At 41.5% G+C, this 14,659-nt stretch overlaps 1 protein-coding gene across 1 annotated transcript in view; it reads left to right on the forward strand.

Moving 5' to 3' along the window:
- ADAP2 (ArfGAP with dual PH domains 2) overlaps nt 1-14,659 on the forward strand; it is a 40,560-nt gene that overhangs the window by 24,128 nt on the left and 1,773 nt on the right. The window contains exons 8-10 of the mRNA XM_075178079.1: nt 1,862-1,924; nt 2,781-2,858; nt 3,863-4,082. Of these exons, the coding sequence (XP_075034180.1) occupies nt 1,862-1,924; nt 2,781-2,858; nt 3,863-4,082 (361 nt within the window). The remainder of the gene's footprint in view (nt 1-1,861; nt 1,925-2,780; nt 2,859-3,862; nt 4,083-14,659) is intronic.

Genomic DNA, 14,659 nt, shown 5'->3' on the forward strand with positions numbered 1-14,659 from the left:
AAGAAGGCCATGGTCTTAAGGGGTTTATTGCCCTAGCCAGAACTACAAAGTGTGTGAATGTGATTTATCATTTCTTGTGAAAATAGTATTGTGTTATTACGGAGCTCAATTTTTTAATTACACATGGGCACAAATTTTTTACTTACGGTATATATCATGCGTAGAATGAGCAGACCGGCTACCAAGTCAAACTAAAAAAAACCAGAAACCAGTGGTGAACAATATAACAATATAGTATGAATTGTTAATGTAGAACTGAAGGTTATTAACCGGCCCATACCTCCCAACTGTTCCAATTTAGGCAAGACAGTTCCGATTTGAGGGCTCTGTCCCACTATCGGGACAGTTTTGTTCCACGGGTGGGAGATTAGGGTGGTATTCTCTGTGAACGCTTGCGCACAGCAATGAAGGTGTTTGGAGGGGATGAGAGAACTGGGCAGCCTAGTGCTTCAAGAAAGCTTAGCACGCCCCCATCATGACATGGCCACGCCCCCATCCCAAAGCCGCCTACCCTAATTGAGAGGTATGCCCGGCTTGTTTTTACTTTTTTCTGCTCACTAGACAGGTTTTGTTTTTTGATCTGGGGCATGTGCTAATTGTGGATTCATTTTTAATTCATTTTTTTATTGAAGTGATAACATGATATTTCATTTTGCTGACAGTTTTTTTTTTATGTGATAAAGGGGATGAGGGGGAACATAAACTGGGGCAGTCCCTGCTTTACGGCAGGGTGCACAATGCGAAGTGCAATAAAAACAGTACCCCTGTCCCTTCACTCACCTAAACTGAGCAGTGCCTTAAGAGAATATTGCAAAAGTTTAAATAAATGAAGTGGTGTTCCTAAAGTGGTTCTCCACCCTATGCATTTTTCGGCGCCTTAAATGTAGGCGCAGATTGGTTTTAAGGGGTTGTTTCCAACGGTAACAGGCACCTTAGAGAAGTAAAGCAATTGCACGTTAATAAGCGTCTGTATTTTTGCAGTTCACAATTGACTCTAGCAGAAATAAGTGCAAAAAATAAGTATATTCTATAAATCCACAAATCCAGGCATAATTATTACAAGTGAATAAAATGCAAATAAATATGGATGAATGTAATTACAATGTATGCATTATAAACCAAAAGGGTGGCTAAGTGGTTAGCACTTCTGCCTCACAGTGCTGGGCTCATGAGTTCAATTCCCGACCATGGCCTTATCTGTGTGGAGTTTGTATGTTCTCCCCGTGTTTGCGTGGGTTTCCTCCGGGTGCTCCGGTTTCCTCCCACACTCCAAAAACATACTGGTAGGTTAATTGGCTGCTATCAAAATTGACCCTGTTCTCTCTCTCTCTGTGTGTGTATGTTAGGGAATTTAGACTGTAAGCTCCAATGGGGCAGGGACTGATGTGAATGAGTTCTCTGTACAGCGCTGCGGAATCAGTGGCGCTATATAAATAAATGATGATGATGATGATGAAGGGTCCTTTTGTTTGGAACGTATCTGAAGTACTTAATGCTGCTGAAAAGCCCCATCAATCAATTGTACAAAAGTCTAAAAACATAAATAAAACTCAGCAAAGATATGGCCATATTTTTTTTATAACATGGTGTAAAAAGCAAGGAGTATCTCGTTTTCCACGCTCCTCCTACACATGGCGTTAGAGAAATAAACACCTGAGGCAATTTTTAAAAAAGAGAAAGAATACGTGTTTCGACATACCCATAAGCATGTTGGAGAGGTTATCAAAATTGCCACCATCACCTATAGTGTTAAATAATGTCTTCTTACAACGTAAGCCAATTGTTTTTCCCACGTTTAAGTTCCAAGATTTTTAAAAGTTTTACTGCACTGTGTTCTAATGTTTTCTGCTCTCCTTTTTAGTTAATACCTAAGATCACCCGCAGCTATACAAAATCTGGCTACATGGCAAAAACTGGCCCTACAGTAAGTGTTCACAGTTCAGATGTATACAAGCCTGTACTATATAATATGAATTATATTATTATACAATGGGAATTATATTATTACATTCTGATATGTAGCGTTACATGGTGTAATCAGCCCTAGTTCGAGGGATATGGACCAAGCTCATTGTCAATGCATATGTGGCAGCCATTTTGTGAGCTGAACCAATATTCAGCCTACCAGTTCAATTGGGACTTGTGCAGGCATTCTGTGAATATTGGTTCAGTCCACAACATGGCTACCTCTACTGTAAGTAGGTGATTATAAGGAAATAAAAAAATAAACCAAACTTTTACCAAATAGTTGTTTTACACGGAGAACCGTATTTCCTATATATTTAGTTCACTGGAATGAGGTGGGAGTGGTCTAATGTTAAATATATCCGCCATATACATTATTATATCGGTGCCCCTGGTGGCCGAAGCCTGCACTGCATAGAGGAATACTTGTGTGGCATTGGTTACCATGCTCTTAGCTCGGTAAAACCAATATAATCAGTTGCTGGATGGGGGGCAGCTTGCTGCATGTGTTGTAACTGAACAAAAGTGTAGTGTCAGGAGTTTTTATTTTCTGTTACATGCAGTACTACACACAGCATTTTGTTTGCGTAACTTCCTCATTGATATGAAAACTGTGAGTAGGATTAGTTCCCTTTTCCAGTCAGCGCGGCCCCTTCCTCGTCCTTTACATCACATTCTTGTTTTGGTAAAACAAACATTGTTCCCTGAGAGAATATTTCGAATAAACACTTCCCAATATTAACTGACTGCAACCAGATTCATAACCTCAGCAGCGTTCTTTACAATTAATCTGTCATTTTACTTTCACTCTGCAGCAAAAAGAAGCTTTCAAGAAACGGTGGTTTAACCTAGATTCCGAGGAGAGAAAACTTCTCTATTATAAAAAACCTTTGGTAAGTTCTGAAAATGGCTGACAGCATTGAAGACCCATGCCAGACAGAGAATTGCTGGTAATGGGAATTTATTGGCATTGGCCGTCTACAATGTGTAACAGGAACTGGTGCCCGCTATAGAACATCACCCATAATGAGATTTACTACACATTACTGGCCTACAATGTAACAGGTGCGGACACCTCCTCTACAACATGACGTGTGATAAGAATTAATACACATTACATATCTAGAATAGAACACATCCTGTCACCCCTCCAGAATGTGACATGTAATGAGATTTAATACACATTACATATCTAGAATAGAACACATCCTGACACCCCCTATAGAATGTGACATGTAATGAGATTTAATACACATCCTGTCACCCCTCCAGAATGTGACATGTAATGAGATTTAATACACATTACATATCTAGAATAGAACACATCCTAACACCCCCTATAGAATGTGACATGTAATGAGATTTAATATGCATTACAGATATGGAATATAACAGAGCCTGATACACCTCTAGAATGTGACTTGTAATGAGAATTAATACACATTACATATCTAGAATAGAACACATCCTGTCACCCCTCCAGAATGTGACATGTAATGAGATTTAATACACATTACATATCTAGAATAGAACACATCCTGACACCCCCTATAGAATGTGACATGTAATGAGATTTAATATGCATTACAGATATGGAATATAACAGAGCCTGATACACCTCTAGAATGTGACATGTAATGAGAATATGCACTACAGATATAGAATATATCAGAGCCTGATACCCCTTCTAGAATGTGACACATAGTGAGAATGAATACACATTACAGTTCTAGAATATAAGAGTTCTTGACACCCACTGTAGTAGTTGATATACAATGAGAATACACTCTAAGATATAGTATATAACAGATCCTGACACCCCCTCTAGAAGTAGCGGGAAATAACACATATTAGCGGTCTGTAATATAATACACCATCATTTACTATATGTTTCCAGGACCCCTTTGAGCAAGGTGGACTCTTCATTGGAAGCAACAAGTGTGGATACCAGGTCTCAGAAGGTCTGAATAAGAATAGCAAGTGGGATACTGGAATTGTTATTAAAACACCGGAGCGGGAGTTTGTCTTTACCTGTGAAAACACCAAAGAACAGAAAGAGTGGCTAGAGGCTCTGAGAGAGATTATTTTCCGACCAATGACAACACAGGACGTCACCGGTAAGTCATACTTACATTATTATAGTGTCAGTGTACTATTTGTGACTATCCATCAGATCTCCGTACACCTTTCAAAAGAACGAAGAGAGTTTAAAAGGTGCTAAGTGAGTTCATTGTTTTAGGGTAATTATCTCCGTTAGCAGAAAGAGCCCGTGTTGTAAGATCTGTGGCTAGTGATGAAGCAATGGCCATTACTCTATGAATCAAAAATTGGTTTTGTTAATGAACTTTGACCCTCTATGACTGGTGACAATTACCAGTTGTAATTGTCCGTGCAAAGTCGGAGTCCTTTTCATGGAGAAACACTACGTCAAAATGTTATTTTTTTGCATGTCAGATTCTTTAAAGGACATGGAATAGAAGCAGTAACAATATATTAACCAATCCAGAAGCACAAGTGAATATCCCAAATGTTGTCCCCAAACCAGAATACATACCTAGCCACCCGGTGGTTGACGGCTCCCTTGCGGAACTGAATGAACTCTTTGGCCAGGTTTAATTGGTAATGTGACCACATAGGTGACACAGGTCCAGGATTAGAAGTCAGGCTTCATTGAAATTCCAGTGGCAAGATAGATTTTTAAAGTTCTCTTCATTATTTTGCATTATTGACCTAATAGATGGCTGGTATGCAAGATGCCCATTAACACAGTAGTAACTTGCTGCAGAAAGATTTACACATAATGGAAAATTGGGCCGCGAAAAGGGCGGATGAAATTGAATGTAGATAAATGTAAGCATATATCTATGGTAATAACCATGCTACTTGCACATTAAATGTTATACAATTGGGGAAAACTGAGATGGTAAAGGACTTGGGAAATACTAGTGGACAGAAAGCTTAGAAGCAGCACTCAGTGCCAGGCAGTGGCTGCAAAGGCAAACTAAATCTTGGGATCCATAAAAAGGGTGATAAATTCTAGTGATGCAAACATACATGTGTAGTATTACCATTGTACATGGAGTCATGCAATGTGAAAGAAAAAAACAGTGATTCATCATGAGCCTAGGAAGGGATTCTTTACTGTAAGTGTGGCTCGGCTGTGGAATTCCTTACCACACGAGAGGATGACGTCAAATGCACTAACTGACAACGGTATCTGAAGCTATAATTTGTAGAGGATATTACCGTGGGTGATGGATAAATTCTCTAGATCAGATTGCCATTTTTGGGGTCAGAAAGGATCCCCAACCCTATTTCCTATCAGGCCAAACTGGCAACTGTCACATTTGGGATTTTACTTTGACCTTTTTTCTGGATCAACTAGAATTAATGAAAGTTTCAACTTGATGATGGATCTGTTACTTAAGCCTGCTCATGAATCAGTCTCCTGTTTTAACTTTGGGACTTCCTGTTCCATTCGCTCTCTTGTAAGTTTATGTTTTGATGCAGTAGTAACGTATAGCACCATATCAATCCATAACCCAAAATTATATTTTACTATTCAATATCTAGGAAAAAAACTGGATTTTTATAATTGCATTAAATCCTTTTCTCCAAGTCCATTGGGGGACACTGGAACACTCGGGTATAGAGGCTCAGCTGGAGTTTGGGCACTGTGAATTTTGCTCTAAAAGTTTGAACTCCTCCCCTCTATACCTGTTACGAGCCGCGGCGGCTCTGGGCACCGCCGCGACTCGCTCCCCTCTGTCCTCCTGTGTCCTGGCGGTCGTCATGCAGGGGAGCTGGGCGTGCGCGCTAATCTAAACCCCAGTCAGAGGGCTAATTTCAGGTCCTGCCCCCAGTCTTTCCTTATTGGCCAGCTTGTATTTATAAGGCAGAGAGGGGCAATCCTCCCCTGCCGGTTATAGTTCCTGCTTGCTGTTGACTAGCCTGCTCTGTTCCTGGTTGCTGTACCTTTTTGGATTTATTACTTGTTGCTGACCTTTTTGCCTGATTCCTGACTTCGTTTGTTTGCCTGTGCCCTTTTGACCTTTCTGCCTGGACTCCTACGCTGCTGATTTGCCTGTGACCCCTGACCCCGGTCTGTGTACTGGACATTCTGTTTGCTGCCGGCCTCGACCCTTGCCTGGACCTCACTCTGCTTTTGCTCCTATCCTCTATCACTGGGTTCTCCCGAGTCAGCGCACGATTGACGACCCTCAGTTGCCTGCGGCCAAGTCTGTCCCCAAAACTAGGGGCTCCAGCGAAAACCAGGCTTCTGAGTAGACTCCGGGTTTTGTGTTGCTGACTGTGGGGGTTCCTAACAATACCCCTGTAGTCTGCTGGTATACTCAGGGACTGATGTGAATAGGGCAGGGACTGATGTGAGTGAGCTCTCTGTACAGCTCTGCGGAGTTAGTGGCGCTATATAAATAAATGGTGATGATGAACTAAGCCCCAAAGGTCAGAGCAATGGAGAAACCATACGAGAGAGCGGAAACAAGGTTCCCCAACAACTGTAGAAGAACAGTGCAAAGGGTGGGCCCACACAAATGGGTTAATGCTTAATCAGCTGAGTGGCGCCAGGATATATTTGACACCCCCGGTAAGTATTTAGCGTGTTTCCTCCTTTTCTCCCTTGTCTTTTTTCATGTCTCTCCAAAGCTGAGTAAGGTGGTGGCAGAGCAGTTAGGTATTTATTTTGTCCTGTATAAGGCTTAACTTGGTTCCAGGGAGGAACCAAGAGGTCCTGGTGTCGCTTGCATAAGGACGAATATCCGGGAGATGGGTTGGCTCGCCAGGGCAGAGTGTGACCTGAGCGGCTGACGTGATATCCAGCCTTGCGGAGGATGGGAGTCTGCACGCTTCTGCGTTGCCGAGTCCTTGACATAGCCTGCAGTATGGAGCCATAACTTGTCCCCAAAAAGCCAAAGGATACTTGTTCTGATGAACACTGGTAAGGGGTGTTTAAGGAGATCTTTATAGTTTAGTTTAGATTAGATTTTTATTCTATCTTTGTTCTCGGGGAAACACTTTCAGAACCTGGGGAACGAAAGAAGATTGTAAAATTATATAATCGTGTTTGTGGACCATGTGATAAGGAAATATCCCATGACTACATGGAGGCCTTATGTTTGGAGTGTATCCCTATGGAAAATAGCTTGATACGACCCCTAGAACAGTATATGGAGTTAATTAGACGAGGAAGCACTTTGAGTCTAAAGGAGAACATCATAAAACACAAGGGGTTTAAAATGACACAATCCCAGACAGGTATAGACTAGGACAATGTACAGGGATTGTCTTCAAAAGAATCTATATATGGGGAAGTTAAATAGGAACGCAGAAATTGAATCTGGAGCTAGTGGATACATTAATTAAACACATTAATAAGACTATAGGTATACAGGTTACACCATCTCTATCCACCTTGCAGGATGACTTTCTTCATTGGAGAAAAATAGTATAAACATCATCTTCAAATGCAATTTGAACACAACCTGCGTTTAAATAAAACGCACTTAACTTACGCGCACATGCGCCCACGTTCATGTACAACCGGATCTCAAAGAAAGTTTCCATTTGAATATGGGTAAGTCTAGCTATACAATACATGGCGCATGTAGACAGACAGACAGAACAAAATACAGGATACGCACATGAATATGTGCAAAATAAAGTCACATCAAAACACATACATATATTTTTTTTTATAAAAGGAATGTAAAAAAAAACACGCACCTAAAAAATGCCTAGAACTTGAATCGGACTAATGTGTCCGTTTGACCTCGGCATGCCATTACTGTACATTGCCTACGTTTGACTTCCCCTTCCCTCCTCCGTTACACCCTTCAAATTATAGGCAGTCGAAAGTGTTATTTGCATTCGAAGATGAATCAGGACCAGAGTCGTAATACACAGAGTGATGAAGGATTTGCTGGATAAAGATCGGGTCCAATTGGAGACACAACAATCTAGTATGAAAAGATTAAACCGTATGTATCCCTTTCAGGAAGATGAGGCTATTAAACCGCTTTCAGTACCTAAAGTGGATTCTTCCGTAGCTTGGACGTCCACAAAAAGAAGCTTTACCATTAGAGAATGGTGGCCTACTTAAAGATCCTATGGATAGGAAAATAGAAAAATGTTTTTAAAATCTGCGTTTCTGCAACGGACAACAGTTAAATCAGGGGCAGCCATGGCTTCAGTTTCCAGGGCAATCAGAATTTGGATGAACAATCTAATGCTGATGCTCAAGAAAGTAAGTAGACAACACACTAACAAGATGTGGAGATTATGAGGACAGAAACGGACGTCCTATGTCAGGCATCACTGTATACACTAGCACACTTTCAGCTAGAAGAGTAACTTCCACAGTGGAGTGCTCTGGCTACATCCATGGACAGCAGATCAGCGGTCTAAAAACCGCTTAGTTACACTTCCCTTTGAAGGGGGTTTTCTGTTTGGTAAGAAACTGGATATGATGACTCAAAATGGTACAGAAAGTAAAACCACTTCATTTACCTAGGACTAGTTAAAAATTATTTTCTTTTTCAAAGCAACAGTTCAAGGAAGTATGTGGTCCATTCATCCAAGCAGCCCTTTCGTTCCTTTTGTGGGAAGGAAGACAACCAAGATATCTGCTATGACTATGGTTAAAGCCAACCTCTAACCACCCTGGTGAGTGGCAGGATTGTGAGCTCTGTGGAAGCTTGGATATTTGCTACACAGGAGCACTGGGTCCACAACATTGTAAGCAAGCAGTACGAAATAGAATTTCAGAGAATACCCAAGAAAAAAGTGTTTATAAAATCAAGGAGCTCACGGTCTCCAATGCAAATGGAAGCACTATGCAGCAATCTACAAACACTTTTGGAGAAACGGGTAATTTTGTCCAGTGCCCACCAATCACAGGGAAACAGGCTTTTACTCCAAACTATTTCTGATAGAGAAGTCACAAGTCTTTTGAACTGTTCTAGATCTAAGAAGACTTAATCAGTTTGTAAGAATAAGACATTTCTACATGGAGTCTGTAAATTTAATTCTTGGAGCAGTAGAAAAAGGAGATTTCCTGACATCAGTAGATTTGCAGGATGCTTACCTCTGCATTCCAAACGCACCACAGCATCATCGTTTCCTCAGATTCTTCACTTTGGTTCACCATTTCCAGTTTATGTGTCTCCCATTCGGCATCTTCACATCCCCAGAACATTGAAAAAGGTGCTTGTGATCCTGTTGGCGACTCTCAGGAAACAAGGAATTGCAGTGTCACAATGACCTACTGGCAATAGGAAAGAACACACAGAACATAGTGCCAAAACCAAGACAGGAACATTGTTTTTACAGGAACATGGCTGGATCATAAACACTTCATCAAGAGTCATCTTGTGCAGTCTCAACAGCTACAATTCCTGGGAATACGGATAGATACATTGACAGACAAAGTGTCAGTGTCACAAGAGGGAACAACGTCTACAGACCTTCCATGGTCTAATGAAACTGATTTAGGTAGAACTTGGAGACCACTTGGGGCTCAAAAAATAGGTATATATCTGAAAGATGAGGTATGGAGACCTACAAGACAGAACCGCAGCTCTGAAACCCTTGTAGCTGTAGCTCAAAAAAAGGTTGTCTTCCAGGAAAAGAACTTTAAATCTACCGAATCCAAAGATTCAAAAGGAGGATGCTATAAAGCTGACAACACCAGGTTGAGATCCCAAGGAGCTATTGTAGGGATGTATAGAGTCTGCACATGCATCACTCCCTGTAAGAAAGTCTGCATCTCCAGTAAAAGTTTTCTTTGAAAGAAAACCAAGAGGGCCCAAACCAGATCCTCCAGACAGTTCACAAACCACCATCCAAGCCCTCCTGCAAGAACAGCAGTAGACGGGCCAACTCAAAGGAAGAGGTACAAAACCCCTTCCTTTCACACCAGATGTAAATCTTTCACACACTGTGATAATTATTGGCTGAAATGGTCTTTCTAGTCCTAAGCATAGACTGAAGCATGCTGTTAGGGAAACCCTTAGCCCTAAGGATCATGGCTTCAACAGCCATGTCACTAGACAGCCAAGCTAAACCTTAGTGATGAAAGGGCCTCTGATTTAATAAGTCTTGTTTTAGAGGCAGACACCACAACGTGCTCTCTGCCATGTTGAGAATGTCTGTGTACCACACCCTTCTTGGCCAGTCCGATGCTACCAAGATCACCTAAACTCAATTTTTTTACCTTTATTAGGACCTGCAGAAGAAATATTACCATAGGGAACAGGTAAATCAGACGAAATGACCAAGGGACCAAAATAGTGTCTGTCAAAATTGCCTTTGGATCCCTTGTCTTTGAGCAGTAGCACTGCGCCTTGTGGTTCAACCGAGATGCCATCATGTCAAGATCTGGCTGAACCTATCTTTCCACAATCTCCTAAAAGACTTCCCAGACCTGAAGATCCCACCTTGATCAGCATGTTGTCCATGTAGGGAAAGACAATCACCCCACTGGACCTCAGAAGGACTGCCACACTCTTCATGAACACTGTGTTGCCGAAAGGCTGAAAGGTAGAGAGTAAAATGTAATATTGTGGGACTGAACAGTAAGTATGAGGAGGCACTGGTGTCCTTCCCACATTGGAACACCCTAATATGTGTTCTTGATTTCCGTGGACACCAGGAACTCATTCTGGTCCATGCAGATTATGGCAGACCTCAAAGACTCCATCTTGATACTGTCCACCGGAAGCTGCATGTTTTCAGACTTCGGGCCCAGAATGTTCCATAACGATCTGTCTGGTTTCTGTACCAAGAACAGATTTGAGTACAAACCCAACCTCTGATGATGGTGAAAATCAGTCTGGGTGGGGATTCAGGAGATCTATATTGTGTCATTGACTTACGTTTCCTCTCACACTGGTGTCAGTGGTAGAACTGGTCCTGGAAGAGAAACAGACAGGCTCCCACCACAAGCTCCTGAGGCGGCAGCCTGCCTGTTGTGCCACCTGTTTGTCCGAGGGCTTGGAAGCTTGACTTTTAGCTTTCCAAGCCTATTTGCCTCTCTGATGACCTTCAATATCTAACCTTGAAAAACAATTCTGTTCAACAATTCGTAAACAATCAACTTCCACCCTCTGACAGTGGAAACTCTCATCATGCTCAGGGAGGGGCAGGGGTGTAGCAGGATAAAGGACTGCACATCTTTGCAAAATGATGTTAGAGGGAACCAGCAAACTGAGTTTCCATTTTGAAAGCCTAGCAGTAGAAATGTGTTGTGTCTGTTTACAAGTTAGCAATGTTTCTACTGCATGTGGAACATTCAAAAACAATTGTTGTCAAAGGACGACTTTTCAATTAGCAGTGCAGCATACTGACAGAGCCCGAGCAACAGGATCTAGGAGGGCAATGTAGTATGCTACCGGCCTATGTTTGTCACCATGTCTCTGTGTAAAAACCCTTGATGCATTTCCTAACTGCTCAGGTATGAAAAGAGAGAATGGTTTGTCATATTTTGGAATACTTAGTTCAGGTCAACTGGATAGTGCTTGTTTAAGTGCAGCACAACATTCCTTAGTCTCTGTGGTGCGTATGACTGGATATGGTGCTGTGCTCTTTGTGAGTGAGGTGTCTATAACCAGGTGAAAGGCAATGACCAATGTTTTCTGGTATAACCGCATTTTGTCTTTAGAGACCTTGTGACAATTGTGTGCAAGGTGAGCAGTTCTTGAGTATTTCTAAAAGAAGTTTAAAAATTAGGTGAACAAATAAGAAGGTTATTTGCATACAGAATCAGGATTGAACCACCTTTGGGAAACAGGGAACAGGGAAACAAGGCTGTCGATTACATTTTAACTTGAAAAATAAAACTATCGAATCCTTGAAAAAGTCTGTCTCAAGCATACTGCACATTCCTGTAAATAAGGCAAATAAGTCTTCACTCTCTGTATCTATGGGAATAGGGCGAAAATACATAAATTAACAACGGACAAATATGCAGGTGGTATTTGCATAAGTATAGTGGCTTGGAACTACAACATACCGTGACTGGGATATATAATTAATCTTTATCTTATAAAGCACATGTCCACACTGAAAGAAACAAAATATATAAAAAAATGAATGATATCTTGCAGCCTGGAAGTCCCAGCATGCTTTAAAAAATTAAATTACAAATTGATCAGATTCATGTGATGTTACTACTTCTGAGACATTTTAATTACTCTTGAATTATTGAAGTATACTCGCAACTATACATGCATTTTCAACACTTAAAGACAATTAACATGTAACAATGTCAAACAAACAAAACATATTTTTTTCTTCAAGGCTTCTTTCATTGGTGTTAGTCATTATAGCGAATCAGAAAATCCCAACAAGACTTACCCTGACTTGGTTATCGCAAAAACTCTCATTGCCGACATACTGCAAAGACAGACTTCTTGAAAAAGTGACAGGCAACATTTGTGAAAGAACGGACCACCAGACAGATGTACATAACATTGAAGCCCGACACCTACATTCCTGTTGTTAAGGGGACAATGCAAGGAGCCGCTGGCTGTATAATATTTTTAAGTAAAGCTTCTATATTCTACAGCCGGTGGCTCCTTCCAGGGCCCCAGCACTTAAGGTACTTACCAGCAATTAAACCTTTCTTCCTATACATGTGGCTAGCAACTGACCCTTCTGATAAATTCAAGCAAAGCTTGTTATTAACCCATTTAATGACAGGTTCACAACACATCACAATGCTAGGGACCAGGACCATCTTACCAACATTATGGGCCCCCGGGCAAAGCAGTCCACTGTAGCCCCTATTGTCTTGATGGAAGTAACGGCGCATAGCCGAACTTCAGGTTTCGGGGGTCTGGACATGCACAGCAGCGCAAATCGGACATTGGAGACCTGCCCCACTTTCTGTTTCCTCCTAGATCACCAGGAAACTAGCGGTTGCCATGAAAACACAATAGGAGACAGAGCAAAGCTCTCCTTAATACCAAGAAAGAGCCTTGCCTATGGGGCCCCCTTGCCAGTGGGGCCCCCAGGCACTTGCCCATCGTGCCCAGTGGGAAAGACGGCCCTGCCAGTGACAAAATATAAACCTTCTGTCTGGGTCCTGTAAACTGCAGTAATACCATACTTGCCAACTCTCCCGGAATATCCGTGAGACTCCCGCATTTCGGGTGAGTCTCACGGACTCCCGGGAGAGTATTGTAAACTCCCGCATCTGCCCACTTTCTAGTGAAGTGGGCAGCATTTGGCCCCCCCCCCCCCCCCCCCCCGGTTTAAAATGACGTCATGGTGGCGGGTCCAAAATGATGCAATTTTCGTAGCCCCGTCCGCCTCCCCCGGCAGGCATCTGGAAGGCAACTTCAGAATGTTGGTAAGTATGAGTAATACAGACAAAACAAGTTACCCTTGGCTTAGCAGGACTTTGTCACTGCGTTCAGTAAAAGGGTTCTAACACAAAACCAGGACGAACAAGTAAAACTACATATGTTTGTGCAGTTACAAAATGACAAATCCAAAAAAATGCAAACATAACAATGACAGATACCTTCAGATTGTTATTAAATCAATACTCAAATGAAAGCATAAATATAAAAAAACATGAGATTTACCAAACAGCACAGAATGTTTATCAGAGCACAATCAGAGTTTCAAAATTAAAAACAGGTAGTTTGTTTCCAAGAGAGCACACAAGCAAATAACAAGTTCTTACCCGGCGGCTGCTAGTGCGCTCATCAGAATCAGGTACCCCTGTGCTGTTTGTTTGTGACATAGCTGTTTTTAAAAGAAGGGAATCTCAAATAGTTTAATGAAATAGAGTGAAATGTATTAACTCTTGTGTACACGGATCAACTATTTGAATCAGTTGGTAACGATAATACATTTGCACATATGTTTTATAAGCAATAAACTTGGCACCCTTATGCAGAGGAGCATAACACTAATTGGATAACTATTAATTGCGTGCACCTCCACTCAAAGAATGTGTCTCCTTAACCACAAAATGTTAAAATGAGGTCCTATCTCTGAGGTTTGGAGACCCTAATTCTCTCATCATGTCTCTTATACATTTGTAAATAATCATTACAAGACAGTACGGCCTTGTATAAGAATGAAAAACATAATAAAACCTAAACATGTTCATTTCTTGCAAAACCTACTTCATAAAAAAAAGAACCTTATATATAGGTATATTAATGGCTGCAAGACTCCATTTTGTAACCCGGATTGATTATTCAAACAATTCTATCTCATGGGTCTGATAGGAACAAAGAACTTACTCCCCTCTCCAGCAGGGGGAGCCACTTACCCTATAGCTGTGCCTCCGGCGCACAGTCCTTTGCTGATTTCGGCTCCCTGATGGTGCTGGAGACACAGGGTTCCCTGTAACCACCTGTGATGACAGTGATCAGGTTTCCCGGGAGGAAGCCCCATGTCGGAAGTATTACTCTGCAGTTTTGCTGATTAAAGATGTTCAGGACAGACCGGTAATGTCCATGAAGATGGACATACATTAAGCTGAGGAACGAAAACCTAGATGTCTATCTTTTAGTTTTATCCCAGAGAGGATTAAGTTTCTTTTTACACCCAGGATTGGGGGCACTGAATTTCATGAGAATTTTTACAGTAATAAATGTTTAAAATAAGCCATTTACACACTCACCATTAACTGTATTTTATCTTTGTGCTTAAATTACAG

The sequence above is a fragment of the Mixophyes fleayi genome, chromosome 6, assembly GCF_038048845.1.
Source record: "Mixophyes fleayi isolate aMixFle1 chromosome 6, aMixFle1.hap1, whole genome shotgun sequence".
Classification (NCBI taxonomy): domain Eukaryota; kingdom Metazoa; phylum Chordata; class Amphibia; order Anura; family Limnodynastidae; genus Mixophyes; species Mixophyes fleayi.